The sequence below is a fragment of the Phacochoerus africanus genome, chromosome 16 (genome assembly GCF_016906955.1).
Source record: "Phacochoerus africanus isolate WHEZ1 chromosome 16, ROS_Pafr_v1, whole genome shotgun sequence".
NCBI classification, from domain to species: domain Eukaryota; kingdom Metazoa; phylum Chordata; class Mammalia; order Artiodactyla; family Suidae; genus Phacochoerus; species Phacochoerus africanus.
Genome location: NC_062559.1, coordinates 7,836,728 through 7,860,013, shown reverse-complemented (window position 1 = coordinate 7,860,013; position 23,286 = coordinate 7,836,728). Strand labels below are relative to the sequence as shown.

The 23,286-nt window shown below is 42.4% G+C and overlaps 1 protein-coding gene across 1 annotated transcript in view; it reads left to right on the top strand.

Moving 5' to 3' along the window:
• MGAM2 (maltase-glucoamylase 2 (putative)) overlaps positions 1-23,286 on the top strand; it is an 89,227-nt gene that overhangs the window by 11,839 nt on the left and 54,102 nt on the right. Inside the window, exons 3-14 of the mRNA XM_047763393.1 lie at positions 2,026-2,149; positions 2,267-2,376; positions 2,693-2,850; positions 4,534-4,705; positions 7,204-7,303; positions 8,639-8,751; positions 10,174-10,299; positions 14,031-14,162; positions 14,254-14,352; positions 15,870-15,983; positions 17,128-17,212; positions 20,091-20,208. Coding sequence (XP_047619349.1) covers positions 2,026-2,149; positions 2,267-2,376; positions 2,693-2,850; positions 4,534-4,705; positions 7,204-7,303; positions 8,639-8,751; positions 10,174-10,299; positions 14,031-14,162; positions 14,254-14,352; positions 15,870-15,983; positions 17,128-17,212; positions 20,091-20,208 — 1,451 coding nt within the window. The remainder of the gene's footprint in view (positions 1-2,025; positions 2,150-2,266; positions 2,377-2,692; positions 2,851-4,533; positions 4,706-7,203; positions 7,304-8,638; positions 8,752-10,173; positions 10,300-14,030; positions 14,163-14,253; positions 14,353-15,869; positions 15,984-17,127; positions 17,213-20,090; positions 20,209-23,286) is intronic.

Below are 23,286 nucleotides of genomic sequence, written 5' to 3'. Positions count from 1 at the left end.
CCAAACATGAAGGCATTTTAAACCCTGCTGTTAGGTATCTTAACTTTCAATATTATTCGCTGCTTTTCTTAGTAGAAGCAACAACAGAGCTGTTGGCCTCTCTCTGAAATTAGCAATTATATTTATTTTGAAGGCTTGTCATTTTTTTCTATTAGTGGCTTCCTCCAATGTGTTTATTTTGTTTATGAAGGTTGGTGGCTTTCTATCATGGTGTTGGTTTCTCGTCAATGTTCCGTGGTCCTTGACTGTTATCTTTGTATTTAATTATCGACACCTGCCTGTCCTGTTGACTGAGTATTTAGGAAGGAAGGGAAGGACCCCTGTGGACACAGATGGATACTTGTCTGGGAGGAGGGGCAGTTTATGCTGCTGCATTGTCACACCTTCTGGCTCCAAGCATCTCCCCCCACTTCCTTAGCTTCTGTACAAATACCTCAGGATGCTCACTCATTAGCAGGACTGTCTAATAGCTATAAGGACTGTCTGATTGGGCAGCTAAATGTGCATCCTAGAGCTTCCCAATTCATCATCCAGAATTGCACCCATGTTCTCTTCCACGTCTCCGCACTGCCTTGGCTTAGAGCTGTTCTTTTTCTCCTCGAGTGTTTTAGGCTATGAACATGTGTTTTCCCTAGAGCTGATAAAGTCTATTTTCTATGTTTCAGGAATATCATAACTTTTCTGGCCTGCTATATTGAATTATATTTTGTTGTCTTATAATGGATTTATAATTTTTTTATTGATCATGCTTCTATCAATTTATGTAAATGGAGTGGGTGGAGAGCCGAAGACCTGTGCATATTTCAACATTTTGGTTCCATTTGCCATCTATTTATTTATTTATTATAATGAAACACCTTTAAGTTAATCTGAAATTTATAAGACTGTTGGCAAGTCTATCTCACCAAATACCAATACTTTTTAAAATCTGTAATGAAACCACTCTGAGAAACCACATGTGGTTTATTTTTAACCTTGTGGACCCTTGAACCTTTTGATGTTCCCGTCTGTCCCAGTTCTATCTTAATTTTCTCCGTTTTTCTTTGCTTTCTTTTGCTTCTTAGAAATGCGTGTTCTCACACCATGCTGTTAGGCATTTCCGTGACTCTTCCTCACGAGAGTGTCCAAAGGGCCTGGTCTGGCACGCAGCTCACCTGGAGTGTGAACACTATGTGTTTCCACTCTCCTTTTTCTCCCTCACTGTTCTTGGCCAGATGAACTTGTGGATTTTCTGTCACGCGTGGCTGCTTTCTCTGCTTGGAGTATGGCTCTGCTGTTCACCTGTCTAACCCCTCCTGGTCCAGTAGGACTGGACTTCCTTCCACTTACCTAGAAGCCCTCCCCACCGCTCTCACAGCCTTCTAGGCTGGATATAGTGCCTGGTGGGTGTGTTCCCTTAGCCACTGGGCACACTTTATTGCAGCCCTCATTATACTGTGATTGTCCAGCCTTACTACTTGACTGTAATTTTGCTGAAGGTCAAGAACTGTGTCTGATTTACCCACATTATTAGTTCCTTGTTTTTTTTTTTTTTTTTTTTTTGTCTTTTAGGGCCGCACCTGCAGCATATGGAAGTTCCCAGGCTAGGGGTCCAATTGGAGCTGCAGCTGCCAGCCTACACCACAGCCACAGCAATGAGGGATCTGAGCTGCAGCTGCAACCTACACCACAACTCATGGTAACACTGGATCCTTAACCCACTGAGCAAGGCCAGGGATGGAACCTGCATCCTCATGGATCCTAGTCAGGTTTTTTACCACTGAGCCACGAAGGGACCTCCTATTAGTTCCTTGTTTGGCAAGTAATAAATGCATAAATTGGATGGATGGGTATATGTATGAGTAAAATAAGAATAAATAAATGACTGAATGGAGTTATGACTGGTGAAATTCTTCTTGAATAGAATTATGACTGGTGAAATTCTTGGAATAAAATTGGTTATAAGTAGGTAAACGAATAACACTTTCTTTCCTCCATGGCATGGAATGCTTATTCTGTGCCATTAATTCTGTGCCATTATCACAGGATGTCTGCAGATGGAGATATAAGTGCTGCTGGAAGCCTGTCGCAAACACTGATATCCCTTGGTGCTTCTTCCCCAGAAACTGGGGCTATGAAGTCAGCAGTTGGGTTAAAAATACAAGCACAGGTGAGCACTGCCCTCATGTTGCCACAGGAGATAGCTTTCTGCGGGCTGGGCCAGATAAGGTAACTGCAAAATAAACATTCCCCCCTCCACCCCTCTCTCTCCTTCCCCAACCCCTAGTGCTTTCTGCCCAGTTGAGAAGGTTGCTGACCCCATCCCTGTTTGGAGATGACGTCATCGACACCCTCTTCACAGCTGAGTACCAGACATCCAATCGTTTTCATTTCAAGGTCGGTTTGGTGGTTCCCACCGACGACATCCCTAAAGAAAGCAGGACGTCTGCACGGGGTTCCGATCATTCTCCTGTGTGCACTGCTTAGAGCCATGGAGGCAGGAGGTGCCTCTGTTGCTCTCGGCAGGAACCTCTCAGTGGGATGGGCAGACTCGATTTTATTTGCTGGGAGACACATGACTGGGTGATTGCTTCTTACAAATCAGGAAACACCCGATCAAGAATTGGCAGCGTTCTTATTGGGGGTTATTTGAAAGTGAAAATCCTTTGAAATGGGCTGCAAGGAAGTGTCCCTTCTGTTTTGCATTTGACAGGTCACTGATTTCAATAACATACGCTATGAAGTCCCCCATGAAAGTGTCAAGCTGTTCGACGATGGGACTGCTGATACCTCCAATTCGAGCTATCACGTAGAAATCATTAACAAACCCTTCAGCATCAAAATTATGAGGACGAGCAACAAGAGAGTCCTGTGAGCTTTTCCACACTCTTTGTATGTCTTTGAATGTACTTACCAGGGTCATTCATCCTGACTTCATGCGGGTGGGTGAAGACATAAGTATGACTCAGGAAAATGTCTGAACCTCCAAAAATGTCAAAGCTGTTACTGTAAATCATTAACACTGCAGCACAGGTCATAACTGCAGCACGGAGCATACTACAATATGCCGTGCTTGTTTGCTCAGTGATAGAAAAACGCGACTGTTAAGAAGGAGGGAATTTTATTATTTGGGGTCACCATCTACATTGGAACTCAGCCTCACTCTTTATTATTCCAAATTATTATTTCCTGAGACACTTACCATCAAGGACCTAACAGCAGCTTGAGCTTAAATCATAAATCATACTGCAGGACACACAAAGATTAGCATCAGTGAAATCTGTACTTGAATCCTGGCACTTGTGAGTCACCCGTCAGCTGTATAATGTCAGGCAAATGACCCCACCTCATCAGTGTCTGTTTCCTTGTACATAGAAAGGGAATGCAAACATCCACTGTTGCTGTGTGTGCTGAGATGCTATTTTTTTCCTAATTTTACTGTGATTTATTTTTTACTGTAGTTGATTTATAGTGTTCTGTCGGTTTGTGCTGTACAAAGTGACACAGTTAGGCAAATATATACTTTCTTTTTCTCACATTACCCTCCATCATGTTCCATCACAAGTGATTCGATATAGTTCCCTGTGCTACACAGCAGGATCTCATTGCCTATCCACTCCAAATGCAATAGTTTGCATCTATTAACCCTAGACTCCCAGTCCATCCCACCCCTCCCCCTCCCTCTTGGCAACCACAAGTCTGTTCTCCATGTCCACGAGTTTGTTTCTTTACTATAGATAGGTTCATTGTGCTGAATATTCAATCCTAGATATAAGTTGATATCATATGGTATTTGTCTTTCTCTTTCTGACTTACTTCACTCAGCATGAGAGTCTCTAGTTCCATCCATGCTGCTGCAAATGGCATTATTTTGTTCTTTTTTATGACTGAGTAGTATTCCGTTGTATGTACATACCACATCTTCTTAATCCACTCATCTGTCTATGGACATTTAGGTTGTTTCCATGTCTTGGCTGTTATGAATAGTGCTACAGTGAACACAGGGGTGCATGTATCTTTTTCAATGAAAATTTTGTCTGAATAAATGCCCAGGAGTGGGATTGCTGGATCATATGCATGTGGAAGTTCTGGAGATGTAAGACCAGAAACTCAAGTTGGATGATTGGGAAAAGAGAGTAAATGTGACTTTACATCTGCTGTCTGTCTGCTTCCTGCCAGGCACTGTTCTAGATGCTTTATAAATAGTTTTTTTTTACCGAGGTGCTACTTAAATATTGATAAAGCATTTATAAAAACTATTTTTAAAGCGTCTGAAGCAGTGCCTGGCAGGAAGTCGATGATCTAAATTCGCATTTACTCTCTTCCTCCAATCGTCTAATTTGAGTTTCTGGTCTTGCATCTCCAATGCTCTGCTCCGCTAGAATCAAAGCATCAGAGACACCCTGGAAAAGGGCTTCAAAGATAGCAGAAAAGTGGGGGATGAGAACACATGTAACAGCTGTTCTCCAAGTGTACAGGAAAAGGCGCAGACAGTTTGCTAGCAGAGAGAGCAGTGTGGTGACGGCCACTTTTACTCCATGGCCCTTACTCCAGGCTGGACACAAGCATCGGGCCCCTCCAGGTTGCCCAGCAGTACCTGCAGCTGTCCTTCCGGCTACCCAGCGCCAACGTGTACGGGCTGGGAGAACACGTGCACCAACAGTACCGCCACAGCATGGCCTGGAGGACCTGGCCCATCTTCACCCGGGATGCCACCCCCACCCAGGTGAGGTTCCCTTCTTCCTGCTGACTCCTCACGGTAAGGTCACCTTCTCTCTGCTCCGCAAAGTAACCTACAGAGTTATGTCCATATATTATTTTGCTCAGTTTACATCTGTTTGTGTTGGAGAACATTTGTTCTCATGGGTTATAAACTGATGATCAGTAATATATCAATTTTGTTTATAGCTCACTTTTAAAGGAAAATACCATTAAATGTCTATACCTTAGCCTAATGTATATGAGAAAATACTTCTGCAGGATACCTTTATTGACTTTAATAATGGAATAGTGTCCAGGGGAATGCTTGAGCGGGAGCCATTCTCAGTAGAACTTTGTAAACTAAAAGATGCCTCTTTTGGGAGCTTTACTGTTGGTCTACTTGCCGAAGTATGTTCTAGAGAGAGCAGTGTTGGCATCACCTGGGAGCTTGTTAGAAATGCAGAACCTTGGGAGTTCCCGTCGTGGCGCAGTGGTTAACGAATCCGACTAGGAGCCATGAGGTTGCGGGTTCGATCCCTGCCCTTGCTCAGTGGGTTAACGACGTTGCCGTGAGCTATGGTGTAGGTTGCAGACGCGGCTCAGATCCCAAGTTGCTGTGGCCCTTGCATAGGCTGGTGGCTACGGCTCCGACTGGGCACCTAGCCTGGGAGCCTCCATATGCCGCTGGAGCGGCCCAAGAAATAGCAAAAAAGGACAAAAAAAAAAAAAAAAAGAAATGCAGAACCTTGGGCCATAGCCCAGACCTGCTGGGTTAGAATCTACCTTTTAGCAAGAGCCACAAGCGAATCCCATGCATATTAAAGTAAGAGAAGAACTGGTTTGGAACAGTTTATTTGTAGCAAAGGAGCCCTCTCTCCCTCCCTTCCTTTCTTTTTTCTCTCTTCCACCACCCCCTCCACCTCTCATTCCTCTTTTGTGTGTCTTTTCTAGGGCCACACTCGAGGCATATGGAGGTTACCAGGGTAGGGGTCTATTCAGATCTGTAGCCCCTGGCCTACACCAGAGCCACAGCAATGCCAGATCCAAGCCTCGCCTGCGACCCACACCACAGCTCACGGCAACGCCGGATCCTTAACCCACTGAGCAAGGCCAGGGATCGAACCCGCAACCTCATGGTTCCTAGTTGGATTCGTTAACCACTGAGCCACTACAGGAACTTCTCATTCTTTCTTTTTAATACTTCTAACAGTTTAGTCTGTCTTCTATCACCTGTTTGAGTGTTATGCCACAGGTATTCCTGGCTATAATCTTAAAGCCACCTAGGAATTCCATCGTGGCTCGGCAGAAATGAATCTGACTAGTACCCATGAGGACGAAGGTCCGATCCCTGGCTTCACTCAGTGGGTTAAGGATCTGGCGATGCCATGAGCTGTGGTGTAGGTCACAGACAAAGCTCGGATCTGGCATTGCAGTGGCTGCAGCATAGGCCAGAGGCTACAGCTCTGATTCGACCGGTAGTCTGGGAACCTCCATATGCCTCGAGTGCGGCCCTAAAAAGATGAAAGACTCAAATAAAGTAAAATAAATAAAAATCAATCAATAAATAATGCCAGCCTAATTTTGCATGGGCTTCAGGTCTTCTCTACTTTACATTATCAACGCTGATTCTCTCTCTCCATAATCAGCCCTATACCAGGGCCTGAGTTTGCGATATCCCACAGGAAGCTTTTGTAAAGCTCTCTGTATATTATAATCTCAATATCGCTTGTTCTCACAGCACTTAGATTTGTACATATTCTCCCTTTTTATATTAATGCTCATCACAGTCCTGTGACTGTATCTTTTTAAAAAATGTTAAGCTTTTATACTCAGTATTATATGTTAATTACAGAAAAAGTAGAAAATACAGTGAGACATAGAGGAAACTAAAAATTGTTCATGATAGTATCATCTTCTGCTAACATTTTGTTGTATGTTATTGCAGATATTTTCCAATGAAAAAATTACTTGATTGAAGTATAATTTATATACCATAACATTTCCCCTATTTAAAGGATACAATGCCTTTTTTTTTTTTTTGGCTTTTTTATTTTTTTAGGGCCGCACCTGCCACATATGGAGGTTCCCAGGCTAGGAGTTGAACCAAAGCTACGGCTGCCAGCCTACACCAGAGCCATAGCAACACCAGATCCGAGCCGCATCTGTGACCTACACCGCAGCTCACGGCAATGCCAGATCCCCAACCCACTGAGCGAGGCCAAGCATCGAACCTGCCTCCTCATGAATACGCGTCGGATTCATTGCCACTGCGCCACAACAGGAACTCCTCAGACCTTATTGTTACTAACCGTACTCCATTGTTCCATTGTGTGCATATACCATATTTTATTTATCCATTTGCCAGTTGATGTTACCATTTCAAAACCTTTTTGGTACAATCCTAAGCTACAGTAAGTATTGGCGGAGTACATGTTGTGCGTGGCTTTTGAGTTTATGTTAGGGTAAATAAAACATTTTTGACATACACATACTACTGTCATTTCTTTTCGTTTTTGTTGTCAGGGTATGATTAATCTGTATGGAGCTCACCCATTCTTCCTGTGCCTTGAAGACACCAGCGGCTACTCTTTTGGGGTTTTTCTGATGAACAGTAATGCCATGGGTAAGAAACATCTTTTTGTCATGATGGGAATACGTATTAGGAAGCTGCTTCTATAAGAATTATTTTCATGGTGAGATCAGTGTTTGACAGAAGGCATATTGGACCTGCAGTGCTTCTATAGAAACTGGACCCCAAGACTAGGTTCCCCTGTTTACAAATCCAGTTCGCGCTGGAAGCTATTTTTATTGAAAACGGCTACACGGTTCTCTTTTGTTCTCTTTTGATGCACGGGTCCTCATGATATTTTAAAGATTATAGGCTCCATTGAGCCAAATATACCGGCAGATACCTGTATGTTTCAAAGATACCTGCAGATCTCAACACATAAACCATGCTCTCTGTTCTGTAGGCAACAAGGCTGTGTCTTAAAGGCTGCTTCTCATAGCCCACCCCTTCCCCCACTCCAGAATCTTCCTTCTCTGGCTTCTGGATTAATGGTACTCTAATGAGAGTTTATTTTTATTTTGTAATTGTAGTTAAACTCATCTAATAAGGTTTTTTAAACGTTTCCCTTAGGTTAAATCACTCGCAAATCACAGAAGTTTGTATTTTTATATGACCAGATTAAAACAGAATTTGCCCCACTTTTTCTTAAGAAAATCAATTCTTTACCTTTTTTTTTTTTTTTACTTATGTAATATTTTGATAAACTTCAGCAGTCTACGAAAAAGAGCATACGTGATTTTCATCTCTTTCAGAATGAGACCGAGGCCTGTTTTGGGTAGGTCATATATTCATATTCCAGAGAAGAGTGTATTTCTAACCACAACATTCTAACGACTCATCTTTTTTTTCTTTTTTTGTCTTTTTGCCTTTTCTAGGGCTGCTTCTGCAGCATATGGAGGTTCCCAGGCTAGGGGTCTAATTGGAGCTGTAGCCACCAGCCTACACCAGAGCCACAGCAACGCAGGATCCAAGCCGCGTCTGCAGCCTACACCACAGCTCATGGCAATGCTGGATCCTTAACTCACTGGGCAAGGCCAGGGATCAAACCCACAACCTCATGGTTCCTAGTCGGATTCGTTAACCACTGTGCCACAACGGGAACTCCAACGACTCATCTTTTTTTAAAAAATTTTTTAAGGGCCACACTGGCAGCATATGGAAGTTCCCAGGCTAAGGGTCCAATTGAAGCTGCCACTGCCAGCCTATGCCACAGCCATGCCAGATCTGAGCCACATCTGCAACCTACACCACAGCTCATGGCAACGTCGGATCATTTAACCCACTGAGCAGGGCTAGGGATGAAACCCGCATTATCATGGATACTAGTTGGGTTCTTTACTGCTGAGCCACAACAGGAACTCCATAACAATTCTCACTTAATCCTTTCAGAGGTCACCCTCCAGCCCGCTCCTGCTATCACTTATCGTACCACTGGGGGCATTCTCGACTTCTACGTGTTCCTGGGAAATACTCCAGAACAAGTGGTTCAGGAGTATCTGGAGGTAAGGGCTTTGCACTTAGATCTCAAACACTTACTATAAATTAATAAGAGAAAAATAAAATTGATGAGTAAACTTTGGATTCTAAATGCTGGGACCGTGATCTTTCATTCATTGTTATTTTATTTTGAGGCATTTTGGGGGGGGAGGGTCTCCATTCATTCATTTATGTATTTAATTTTTGCTTAAATTTGTTCAAGCCAGGCTTTTGATACCTGAAAAGATGATAAGTCCCCAAAACACAGTCTTTAAGAGAAGCGCAGTGAAAAGGAAGCGGCTACCTGGCAAACAGGAGCAGCACTAGCCGAGACACAGAGAGAATTGGATTAGAAAACTCACTTGTGCCATGTCAGTATCTTTATTCACTAAATGTGATGCACCTCTGGCAGAGATCAGGCTTCCCTTCTGTTGAGGCACATTTATTGTGTGCCTTTTGCATGCTGAAGAGGCATGGTGCAAGTCTTGAGAAATGTAAAAATAAGTTAGAGGCCATCCTATTTTCAAAGAACTCATAGTCCGTCTCTGTATGATCCATCATCCCAAAGCTCTAAGGCCATAAATCAGCAATGTTTATTCGTTCATTAGTGAAAAGAAACTATGTGAAGGGAACTGTGCTATTTACTTTTGATTCGAACTGTGGGGCAGGAAGGAACTTTAGACACCATTTAGCCTAAAACCAGAAAGATGAAGTGATTTAAGATGAGGCAGTAAAGCATATGAAATATAATTCCAGTTGCAAGTGAATTTATAATCGTATAGGAGAATTGTGACATAGCCTGAAATAATTATGATAGGAAATACCTTATAATGAATGCTGTTAATGAGATGCAGATGCATTCTGTGGGAATTCAGAGGCCTGAGAGAGTGCCCCTACTGAGGGAACTCTCTTGGGGGAGGACAGGACAGTGGCTCTCAGGGAACATGTAAGACTGGGCTGTATCTGGGATCCTCTCAGAATGTTGGCTTGAGCAACTCAGACTTGGATTTTAAACACAGTTCCGTATTTTATCACCATTCCACCTAGCAGTCTGTATTCCTTTATGCTTAGAATGTACCTAAAATTATATTATGTGAGGGCAGACCTGTGTTTGCTTTATGCCGCTATATCCCACGTGCCGACGTCAGCCCTTGCCACATCATAAACGCTTAGAAAATATTTATTGAGGGGATGAATGTTACTTCCTCCCACCCCTAAGATAATATTGTAATTCAAGCATTTTCAGCAAATCCCATTATTTTCTCGTATTGCAGTTGTCAGAACTACATGTATAGTCGACACATTTGAGTTGTAGAATTTTGCACATTACCCTAGGAGGTTACTCTTGGCTCTGACATTTTTAGCGCTGAGGACTTTACAGGAAATGAGACGGGACACAGTGCTACAGTGTTTATTCTAAATGCTTAGACACTTCTTTATCTTTTCAGCTTGTTGGACGACCATTCTTGCCTCCCTACTGGAGTCTTGGGTTCCAGCTTAGTCGTAGGGATTATGGTGGCATCGACGGGTTGAAAAAAGTTGTAAACCGAAATCGTGCAGCTGAGATCCCATATGTAAGCTGGAACTTCTCTTATCATATATAAGATACCATTTCTTATCTTTTGGTTTTTTGCATCTAATTCAGTTTGTTGGGAAAAATATAAGTAGATGGATAGGTGGATAGATAAACATACATATCTACTATCAGAGATTTGCATGCTAGATTCTCTCTTTCACCATGGAAAGAGCACAGTTTATGGACAGATGGATATATTTTTGAATTTTAGCTTTTGATAAGATTATCTGACTCTAATTTTGAAAGCTTAAGGATTGCAAAGCATTTATCATGTTCGTGTCTACTAGTAAATGGATAATTAGATAATTTTCTATTACAATAGATAATTATGTTCTCATTTATAAGGGATAATAGATAATTATTTAGACAATTATGAGCTCTTATAATAGATATTTATTATGAGCTATTACAATAGATAATTATGTTCTCATTTATAAGGGATAATAGATAATTATTAGGTAATTATGATCTATTATAATAGATAATAGCTATTGTAATAATTATGTTCTCATTTATAAGGGAGGGATAATAGATATCCATTATAATCTATGATAATAGCTAATTATGTTCTCATTTATAATTTATAAAGGAGGGAACCAAGACTCAGATGTTAACTGGCCCAACATTGCATAAAGCCAGGAAGAGAACCCGACCTTATGTAATGTTGGGCCAGTTGATTAACGTCTGAGTTCCCTTCCTTATAAGTGAGAACATAACACTTACTTTGGTGGGCTAGTAATGAAAAATGCCTTCATCTCTGCACAGAAAGCATGTAGCACAGAGGATAAACTCCATCAAAGTTAGCTGTTAACGTACAAGAAAGCAACCCCTGGGGTGATAGCGTTACTAAGAGCTGCTGATTATAATAATGACTTACAGTAAGTGAGTTTCTCGTAGTGACCTGTATACTCTTTGCAGATATAGCCAACTCTAATTTTGAAAGCTCTAGGATCGCAGAGTATTTATGATGTTCGTGTCAACTCATTCATACATAATTATTAGATGTCTAGTATTTGTTAAGTTTCTTCAGGAGATGCGTATCATGGTTAATGAAGTTATCAACGTATTTTGGGCTTGATCTTTGGATCTGTGTGGCAGGCACGGATTTGGTCAGCTTCAGAAGGAAGACTGTACAAGTGGAAAAGACTTTGGCCTGATCTCAGGATTTTTTAGTCCCTTCTCAGAATAGCAATGAGGGGAGGCAGGAGACTTGTTCCTGTGAGAAAACGCCCACAGTGTTTTTTTGGTGTTAAGGGGAAATTAATCATGGGTCTCATTTTACTTTGTCCACATCTGCTCTCTGTAAACATCCAATTCCAAGAGGAATCAGACCAAGTCTTGTCACATCTTTCTTATTTTACACAGTGCTTTCGCATTTGTGGTTAACTCCCATTTATTGGTGCTTTGTAAGTGAGGAAATGGAGACACTGCATGCTTAGCAACTTTTCTAAGACCATTCCAGCTAAATGGCAGGACGTTTTTTTTTTTTGGGGGGGGGGGGTGCACCTGCTGCCTATGGAAGTTCCTAGGCTAGGGGTTGAATTGGAGCTGCAGCTGCTGGCCATAGCCACAGCCACAGCAATGCCAGATCCAAGCCACATATTCGACCTGTGCTGCAGCTCACAGCAACACTGGATCCTTAACCTACTGAGCAAGGCCAGGGATCAAACCCGCCTCCTCATGGATGCTAGTTGGGTTCTTAACCTGATGAACCACAATGGGAACTCGCCCAAAGCAGTTCTTTTGACGACAGGTGGTGCTGCTTTCTTTTTTCTTTTTTCTTTTTCTTTCTTTCTTTCTTTTTAGGGCTGCACCTGCAGCGTATGGAGATTCCCAGCCTAAGGGTCTAATCAGAGCTACAGTTGCCGGCCTACACCACAGCCACAGCAACGTGAGATCCGAGCCGCATCTGTGACCTACACCGCAGCTCACGGCAATGCTGGATCCTTAACCCACTAAGCAAGGTCAGGGATCGCACCCCCAGTCTCATGGTTCCCAGTTGATTCATTTCCGCCGCACCACAATGGGAACTCCTGCTGCTGCTTTCAGGCTGTCCCCCTGCTTCTGATGGGAAGTGTTGCTGATTCCCAAACAAATGAGCTTCCATGGATGGAATCTTTCCCTCCACAGGCCTGTGGAGGACATGGGGGTCCTAAATGATTGCCCAGTGTTACAACAGATGATGCGACCCTGGCAGCACATCCATCGCAAGCCACATTTTCCATCAGGCCTGTACGCCAGAGCCTCTGCATGCTTGGCTACATGGGGAAAATGCACTTAGAAGACCTTCATGTATCTTTGGAGTATATGGTAGATTAGGAAAAAAAGATTGTCTGGAATCCAAGAGCCTATCACCATAGCCCCGTTGGACCCCTAAGCACCATGCACATGACCTTGGGAAATGTCACTTACCCCCTTCATATGCACATCTGAATGAGTGTTAATGACTCATCCAAGGTCACACAACTGTTAGTGGCAGAAACGCTTCTATTCCTTAGATATGATTCTCATTTAGGGTTAAGCTTTCTATCTCTTGCCCTTAATTGTCTGACTTCCTTGCCAAATCTTATACACAATAGTAGTCACTGTTATACTATGGCACACGTGAAAAATAATTTTAAAACGAAGAATTAGGAAAAAGGAAGCCTTCCTAGAAAATGTGGTTGATTTCATCTACTGTATGAGTTCAGTGATCTGCCTTATGCCGCAGGCTGTGGTGGCAAAGTGCTTTCTCTTGTCTGGATCTTGAGATGTGAGGTATTTTTATGTCCGGATAGTCCGCTTAAGACTTTCAATTTCTGAGTCTAGGGCACAGGGTTAAGGAAAGAGCCCTCTGGAGGATTCCTAAAACTTTTTCTCTTCTTGGAGATTTGACAGTTTAATTTCTGGTCAGTCTCATTTAGTTAAGGATGGTTGGCAGTTGTGCTTTCGCCTCCTTTTCACGTGCAGATGTTTAAAGTCAGATGTAAGTAAGCTTATGGGACCGAGGGAGGGTTACTCTAGACACAGCGGGTGGGTAAAGAAGTTGAGCGTTCTGAAATAAGGCCCCAATTTCTAGAAACTCCCCGTCACTTCTAGCCTGGAGTCGCCTGATTGTCATTAGAAAAGAATTGGTTTCTTAAAAGAGAAAAATAATGACAGCAGAAATTGACACGACATTGTACATCAACTGTCACTTAAAAAGTTAAAACATGAAGCTCTATGTCTTTGTTCTTTATCTTTGTTCGTTATGACTCTAGCCATTTTGTAAGGCAGGAAGACCATTTTCCCCTCTCTGATATGTTCTAGCTTGATGTGTAGACTCCAAGTTAGAACACGTTTATAGCGTTACTAATATGCTCATTCAAACAAACGTTGAAAGAGCACCTGTTTTCTGTCAAGCATCCACGCTTTCAAGTTTCAAGGATGAACGAGACCTAGTCCCTACCCCAAGTTCCTCCCAATACCTTACTACGTGCTTCTATCAGGATAAAGAGGTAAACCTGCAATCTACAAGTGCCAGCATCTTTTCAAAAGGGCTTAGTTACTCCTAGAAGGTAGCAAGTCCAGGAAGTTTCAGAATCATTAAGAAATGATTAAAATCAGTGATATCATATGGCACGTGTCTTTCTCTTTCTGGCCTCCTTCACTTAGTGTGAGAGTCTCTAGTTGCATCCCTGTGGAACGCTCATATTTTTCCAGCAACATGGTCTTATTTCTTGGTTCTAACCGACCAGCACTGTCTTTCAGGATGTCCAGTACTCTGACATAGACTACATGGATGGAAAGAAGGATTTCACTGTTGATGGAATGGCCTTCTATAATCTCTCAGGTTTTGTCAGAGAGTTACATAGCTATGGATTGAAATATGTAATTATGATGGTATGTACAAACACAGAATGGTTGCCTAGTTTTTCCTTTCAAAGTGGAAAAAAGTTGCAAAACAATACTTATGATTTTATTTATTTATTAGCATCCTGGCATCGTAAATAACTCTGACTACCCGCCTTATGTGAATGGAAGAGAAAAGAGAGTGTGGATCTTGGGGAACAAAGGTGCTGTCATTGGGCAGGTAATTTCTCAGAAAAATCAGTAAATTACAGTCATTTGGGGAAGTTTGCGCTTTTGGTATGAGGATGGGTAGAAGGCAAGTTATGGTAGCATTATGGTTTTCATGACTTTAAAGTTTTCTTTTATTACTGTTTTTAGACCAGTAGATTTAATAGTAGAATGATTAAATTTCTGAAGGATTTTTTTTTTTGTCTTTTTGCTGTTTCTTGGGCCGCTCCCGCAGCATGTGGAGGTTCCCAGGCTAGGGGTCTAATCGGAGCTGTAGCCACTGGCCTACGCCAGAGCCACAGCAAGGCGGGATCCGAGCCGCGTCTGCAACCTACACCACAGCTCACGGCAACACCGGATCGTTAACCCACTGAGCAAGGGCAGGGACCGAACCCGCAACCTTATGGTTCCTAGTCGGATTCGTTAACCACTGCGCCACGACGGGAACTCCTGAAGGATTTTTTTTAATTGAAATATATTTAATATATAATGTATAAATTTAAAGTGTACAGTTTGATACATGTATGTCTTGCAATATGATTGTCACTGTAGTGATAGTGATATATATATATAGTCACTATTTATGCATATATAAATTGCATACATTTTATTATTTGAGTGTACAGTTGTCCCTAAATGACAACCTATAAATTTGCTGGGAAAATGAGCAAGAAATTATGCACAAAACCCTTGTCCCATCAATTTTTAGTAATTTGGCTATGGCTGTATCTGTGTGCTATCTGTGGAAAATGTTAGCAGCTACACTTTGATAGAAATAGATAGGAAGAGAAGATAGGGTAAGAAATATTGGCCCTGGATAAGAAACGCGAAATTCATTTAACCATTTAAAAAAGACAATTTACTATTGCCGTTGGAGTGGATAAGCCATGAGATCTTGCTGTATGGCACTGGGAACTATATCTAGTCACTTACGATGGAGCATGATAATGTGAGAAAAAAGAATGTGTATATGTATGTGTGACTGGGTTACCTTGCTGTATGGTAGAAAATTAACATAACACTGTAAACCAACCATAATGAAAAAGAAATCACTTTAAAAAATTTTTAAAAATTAAAAAGGCTACTTACATGTCCCAAACTAACACATTATTAATAAACATCATGATTCAAACTGGGTTTTAAATGACCTTTAATTAATAACACACTAAAAGAAATCAATCGTTCTCTTCTCAAATATTATCTACCTAGATTTCCAATGCTTTAAATGATTCATCTCCTAGTGGGCCTGACATAATGAATTTTACTTTCTTTTTTTTTTTAAATAGGAAAAAGACATTTGGTGGCTTCTTATCTAGTTAATCAGTTGTTTTTCCTTTTTTTTTTTCTTTTCTTTTTTTTGGTTCCTTGCAGTTATTTTACTGTGGAGTTTTTAAAGGAGAGTCACAAAATTCAATTCCAAAGTAATAAGATGCAGGGGGGGCTTCTAGGAGAAGAAGCCGTCACCAGCAGTAAACTCTCAGTGAACCATCAAACACACTAATCGACGCAGCTTTCATTTTTGTTCTTTAGGGGTACCCAGGATGGACAGTCTTTCCTGACTTCAGTAATCCAGCTTGCACTGAATGGTGGAAAGAGCAGTTCGTTGAATTTAACAGTACTCTGGAGTTTGATGGAGTGTGGATTGTAAGTTGCTATTTCAGGATCAAGCTTCTTTTGCAAACAGAGATTCTCCAGTTGTGAGATGAACTTTGATCTGTAATAAAGCAGTTTGCTTGACATAGTGGTATTTAAAATCCTTTTGCTTAATGTTGAGTTTATAAGCAGTAAATTAACCCCACCCCAAAAAAAACCTGGGTTTTACTTCTGTATCTAACACTAACTGGTGATTTCTTTTTGAGAAAGTCCTCCAGTTTCTCATGGCTTCAGCTTTTTCCTCCATCAACTGCATTTGAACTTTAAAAATACTGTTTTATTAGAAGCTATTGTTACTGTTTGTCACACTGATTAATTAAAATTAAAGTTAATGATTAGAGAAAAATTTAATGATCCCCTCCTTTTTTAGGTGGGGATAGCTGGTGGGAATATGTCTTTGATTTTTTTTATTTAATTTTTTTTTTTTTTTTTTTTTTTGCTTTTTAGGGCTGCACCCATGGCATATGGAAGTTCCCAGGCTAGGGGTTGAATTGGAGCTACAGCTGCCGACCTACACCACAGCCACAGCAATGCGGGATTCAAGCCTTGTCTGTGACCTGCACCACAGCTTTCGGCAATGCTAGGTCCCTGACCCACTGAGCAAGGCCAGGGATCGAACCCACATCCTCATGGATACTAGTCAGATTCGTTTCCACTGCACCACACTGGGAACTCCCTGTGTTTGAAATTTTAAAAATTAACTTTTTAAAATCAGAATTAGGAATCATGTATTTCTAATCAACTTCGAAGAAATAAAGATATGAGCTCATTATATCTTCTTTTTGCCCTACACCGAGTGGAATAAAAGACGGGAAATTTAAAAAATTGAAATATTATCCTATCTTATGTTCTTTAAAACAATACTGAAACAATAATAGCAATAATTAAAATCACGCTATTTATAAGGTAAGCATCAGTCTTTGAAATGCTATTTCTTAACTGATTGACAATTCATTCAGTATAAAAGATGAAATGTGCCTGACAACATTTGGAGCTAGAAGACACCTTATGTATCATCTAACCCCAAAGAAGAAACGCAGGTCAAGAACACTGTGGGCTTCTAGTTCAGTAACTACTACTCAGTAGCTACTGTGTGTCAGTAACATTTCCCACTTGTGTATTTGTGTTTCTATAGGAAACGGATGAAGTATCCAGCTTCCTCCAAAGTCCTGATCATGAGTGTGAACTGAACAACTTGAACTTTCCTCCTTTCACTCCTCGTAAGTTTTCGTTCACCCGTTTGCTCGTGTCCTGGGCACGGGACATGTAAAACAACCTCACGGTACTCAGTGCGGCCACGAGACATTCCACTTCCTAGTTCAGGGGACTCCCCACCCCCAGACACCCTGGCCACCCTGACGGCACTGACCCGCCAGAGAGCTTGCTGCCTTGTGCGGTCTCTGCCACAATCCTGGGGCAGGGACACGGTGAAGCCACACCTCCGGTGGCTGTAGGGTTTTACGTTTTTCCATCCTGTTCCCTGTCTCTAAACCCCTCATACACGTGGTTTACTTTTAAACTAAGCAAAGACTATCAGACTGTGTTAAGGTATAGATTACCTTCCATTACAGTAAATGTTTAATTTTGTTTTCTTTCTCCCTTCCCCCTTCCCTCTCTCCCTCCCTCCCTCCCTTTTTCCTTCCTTCCTTCCTTCCTTCCTCTGCAGCAATTTAAAGTATCAGTGTTTCCTTTTATGTCCTTTCTATTTTTAGGTCCCATTTATTTTTTTAATAAAAGTTGGTTTACAATGTTGTGCCAGTTTCTGCTGTACAGACAGGTGTAGGTCCCCTTTCTAATCAAAGTCAATTATCCAGTCCCTGATTTTGAAATAGTGTGTGTGTGTGTGTGTGTGTGTAAGAGAGAAAGACAAATGGAGACAAGCAGAGAAAATAGATTCTGCCAAAAGCTGGAAACAAATGAACCCCATATCTCAGTAGATAAACACAACGCAAGTTCACTTGTTGCTTATGTAATAGTCTAGAGGGGCATGTATGGCTCTCATCCAGGCAGTGACTCTGGGATCTAGTTACTTCTATAGCCTGTTCTCTCCTCTCAAAATCCTTTGATCCCAGTTTCCTGGGTGAGAGAGAGGGTAGAGGGAGCTTTATGGACACACCCGGAACTGGGGCGTATTCAATTTGCTCACATTCCTTTGGCCAGAATTCAATCACACAGTCTCAGCTTAATTTTAAGTTAAAATGTGAATTCTATTTCCAGGGAGAGAACGCAGGCCTGGTAAACATCCAGCTAGTCTCTGCCAGTTTGTTCACTTCAAATGCACCCTTGAACCAAAGTTTAGCTCTTTCTTTAGACCCCTTTGGTCACTGTAGGAGTGGAGAACTTTTTTAGGTGGAATCTTGACTTTAAACTGTTTAACTTTTTGCAAAATCTGTTTGCTTCTCTTATTTCTTCTTTATCCTTCTCTGCTCAGTCTGTGTTCCCCCAATTTTTTTTTCACTGTGGATCAACTTATCATGTGCCCCCGCCTTTTTTTTTTTTTTGGCCATGCCTGCAGCATTCAGAAGTTCCCAGGCAAGGGATCAAACCCAAGCCACATCAGTGACAATGCCAAGTCCTTAACCACTAGGCTACCAGGGAACTCCTCGGGTTTCCCTTTTAATCTTCTTCTTAGTCAAAACTGTGGTGTTTTTTCAGACAGAAAACTGCAATCTCATCACCTCTGCCTGCCTCTGTCCAGCACCCCATTCCCTCCCTGCCAGCATTAGGTCTATCTATATATTAATAACCAGCCGCTATGCCTCATAGCTGGGCCGCTCCTCACATTTTCAGGATTGGACAGTATACATTAGCATGATAAAGACTAGATAAATTAGCTTTGACCCTGGAGAAGTTTTAGTGTCTTTTCTTATAATTGAAGTAGTTGTGAATCTCGTTTCACAAGCTGAACTGTGCCAGAAACAGAATTTTCTTTCTTTCTTTTGCTTTTTAGGGCTGCACATGTGGCATATGTAAATTCCCAGGTTAGGGGTCAAATTGGAGCTACAGCTGTTGACCTACACCACAGCCATAGCAACATAGGATCCAAAACACATCTACAGCCTATGCCACAGTTCATGGCAATGCCGGATCCTTAACCCACTGAGTGAGGCCAGGGATTGAACCTGCATCCTCGTGGATACTAGTTGGATTCATTTCTGCTGCGCCACAACGGGAACTCTTCATGTTTGGTAATTCAGCTTAGTTCTGACTCCAAACCCTGATCCTGTGGGGCCGGTGGAAAAAATTCACCCTCAGTGTTTCCTGGCTGCATTGCTTTCTGGAATTGTGCCTCATCCTGAGGTCCTGTGTGCAGGCCAGGCTGCATGAAGGAGGGGCAGATACTGCCCCCAGTCACTGGTCTTCAAAGAGAAGAAAAAAAAAAAGCAGTTGCATCAGTGAGGAGTTTGGGGTTACAAACTACTATGTATGAAACAACAAGGTCTTACTCTATAGCACAGGGACTGTGTTCAGTCTCTTATAATAAATCATAATGGAAAAGAATATGAAAAAGAACATGACTGAATCATTAATGAACACAACATTGTAAATCACCTATACTTCTACTCAAAAAATAATTTAAAAATGAGAAAGAAATAAAAGTGATTACAGGGCATAGGGCAGAAAATGTTGAGCATTTTAGGTATGAGAAAAGGGCAATACCATGGTAATTGTAATGGTTTCTAGAGGTAGGATCTCAATTCTTCTTCATGAAACCACTCGAACAATCTTACTTCACTTCTTAAAAAAAGTTTAGGAGCTCCCGTTGTGGTGCAGTGGAAATGAATCCGACTAGTATCCGTGAGGATGCAGGTTTGATCCCTGGCCTCACTCAGTGGGTCAAGGATCTGGCGTTGCTGTGAGCTGTGGTGTAGGTCACAGACTCGGCTCGGATGCCACATTGCTGTGGCTGTGGTGTAGGCCGGCCGCTATAGCTCTGATTCAACCCCTCGCTTGGGAATTTCCATATGCTGCAGGTGCAGCCCTAAAAAGCACAAAAGCAAAAAAAGAAAAAAGAAAAGCAGCAGCAAAGGACTAGGTAGTTATTTTGTTAAAGTTGGTTGATAAGGCCATGTGTCACTGGTGGATATTTCCCCGCAGGTGTCCTGGACCGCTTGCTTTTTGCAAGAACCCTCTGCATGGACGCTGAGTTTCACGAGGGCCTTCACTATGATGTCCACAGCCTCTATGGCTACTTCATGGCAAGAGCCACAGACAGGTAAGCGCTTGGTTTTCCTCCTAATGCCAGATTTGGGGAAGTGGGAGGTGAAGGAGGGTTTCTCTTGTCCTTTATAAGCATGTTTTTCAAAAATTTTTTTTTTGTAATTCTAGGGATGCAGAAATCCAAATCTTACAGGCAGCTGAAAAGGTTTTCTCATGTAACCCCTTGGTTTCTGTGCGGGGTTATTTTTGATTGGCTTGTGACTAAGGGACTTCATTATTTTAAAGCTATTCATAGCCAGTAGCAGTCATGTATTTAGAGCCCCTAGTTGGACATGGCACTTGTTTGCATCCTGTTACTGAATATACCAGGGTTACTACACTAGGGTTGCCCTGTTTAGCCAATAAAAATACAGACCACCGAGTTAAACTTGCACTGGACATATTTGTATTAAAAATGATTGTTTAGATGAAATTCAAGTCCACCTGAGCATCCTGTATGGATCTGGCCATGCCACACACCACGCATTCCTGGCTCCCCACCCCTGCCCTCTACACACTGCCCGCTCCAGTCCCTCCGTCAGCCTCCCCTCTGGCCCAAGACACATACACACACACACACACCACCACCACCACCACTCAGTATGCAAGTCTAAGAAAGAGACAGATGCTTCCTGCAAAGCGTTCAGTCCTTTTCATACCTCGTCACGTGGATTTTTTTGCTGATGACCTTGTAACTTGAGGAATAGCTCCCGGCAAGTTCTTCCCTTGGAAGGTGGTAAAATACGATCATTACACCTAAGAGAGCAAGACATTCAGGGCTACCGTTTAAGGAGATTTTAATTGTGGATTTGTAAGGCAGAATTGGCTGGGGGATCTTCCAGTGGCTTAGGAAAGAGTTTGTCAATCTCTCTCTGCTTCTTTCCTTTTGCTTTGGTGTTTCTGGGCCTCCACAGTGGGGATCAGGGAGATTTGATGTGCTTATGGGATGTTTCTCAGGCCCTCTCTTACCCGACTTCCCTGCCCGTGTGGCAGCACCGAGTGCTCCTTTGGTCTCAAGACGCCCCTCTGTCCTGGCACTGCTGCTCTCTTCCCAGCTGCCCCTTCTCAGACTTTGCATCAGGGTCTTTTTTGTATAAGGTCTACTCTCTTCCTATTGACAAGTCTTGGGAATCAATCCTCAGCCTTCTTCTCCTGGTGTTTACTGTGATTTGATCTGGGATTTTTTATTTATTAAATTTATAGTTATAGCTTAGATCTTTCCCTGTTCTTCAGACCCAGATATCCGAAACTATACCCTCTGACCTTCTGTAATTGAACATCTTATAATACTTCCACTAGCATGCACCTTACTCTGTTACCTGTTTCTGCGCAGCCCCCACACGCTAGCTAACCTTTTTTATTTTATTTACTTATTTATTTAGCTTTTTAGGGCCACACCTGTAGCACATGGAGGTTCCCAGGCTAGGGGGTCGAATCAGAGCTACAGCTGCCAGCCTATACCACAGCCACAGAAACACCAGATCCAGGCCACATCTGTGACCTACAACACAGCTCATGGCAACACCAGATCCTTAACCCACTGCACGAGGCCGAGGATCAAACCCCAACCTCATGGCTTCTGGTCTGATTCGGTTCCGCTGCACCACGCCGGGAACTCCCTAGCTGACCATGTTTGAAGCTGTTAAATTCCCTACCTCGGTTGGTGGCAGCACCATCCCCATCTACCAGACTCCCCAGACAGAAACCTGGTATCATCTTTGAGTTCTTTCTTTGTCTCACACCTTCACGTGTCATCGGTCTTTGATCCTTTTGATTCTAAAATACTTCTAGAACTGTCTCCTTTCTTTCCCCACTGACACCTCTTAGTTAAGGTCGTCGTCATTGTTTGTACACAGCATTACACTACTCCTGTGACTCTTCTCCCTTCCCTGAATTCAGCTTGGTCTCCCACTGATCAGTCCTCTATTCCTGCTGCTCAAAGCATGGGCCAAGGACCAGCAACATGAGCTCACCTGGAAACACATTAGCATCTTGGGCCTCACTCTAGACCTCGAAATCAGAATCTGCCTTTTAACAAGACCCCCAGGTGTATTGAATGTATGTTAAAGTTTAAAAAGCACTTCTCTAGGAGTTCCCATCACAGCTCGGCGGAAACAAAGCTGACCAGCATCCATGAGGATGCAGGTTCTATCCCTGGCCTTGCTCAGTGGGTCACAGACATGGCTCGGCTCTGGCATTGCTATGGCTGTGGTGTAGCTCAGCAGCTGTAGCTCTGATTTACCCCCTAGCCTGGGACCCTCCATATGCTGCAGGTGTGGCCCTAAAAAGACAACAACAACAACAACAACAACAGAAGCACTTCTCTATACTGCTGCCAAAGTGATTTCTGAATCACAGGTCTGCTCATTTCACTCTCCAGTGTAAAGTTATTTGTGCTTGGTACTTTCCATACAATAAAATCTAATCACCCCGGGGTTTTATAACCCAACCCTCCCTTAGAATCTTTCTTTCATCTTTGCCACTTCTCATATTTTATGCACTGGTGAAATATGACTGCTTACTGTTCCCAAATCAAAAAGCTGTTTTATTCCTCTGTGTCTTCACATCTCCTGTTCTGTCTGCATGGAATGGCCTTCCCTCACCTGACCATTGTACAGACTGATGCTTATCTTAAAAAAACCTTATCTCCGATGTTCGTTCTAGAAACATTCCTAACAGTTCTAGAAAACATTGATTCCTCTTTTGGTGCGACCTTTGTTAATACTGCAATATGTTTAATATGAAAAATCTTACCACTTTTTTGTTTGCTTTTTAGGGCTGCACCCATGGCATATGGAGGTTCCCAGGCTAGGGGTCTAATCAGAGCTGTTGCTGCCGGCCTATACTACAGCCACAGCAATGCCAGATCCTTAACCCACTGAGTGGGGCCAGGGATCGAGCCTGCAACCTCGTGGTTCCTAGTTGGATTCGTTTCCACTGCGCCATGACAGGAACTCCAAAAGTCTTACCCTTTTTAAGTATTCATTTTTTTTTCTTGCTGGCCTGTGAATTTCTTGAGGGCAAAGTTGCCCCTCTATCCTTCATGTGTGAACTAAAGACACTTGTTGAATGAATGCCTGGCCTGAGGACGAGG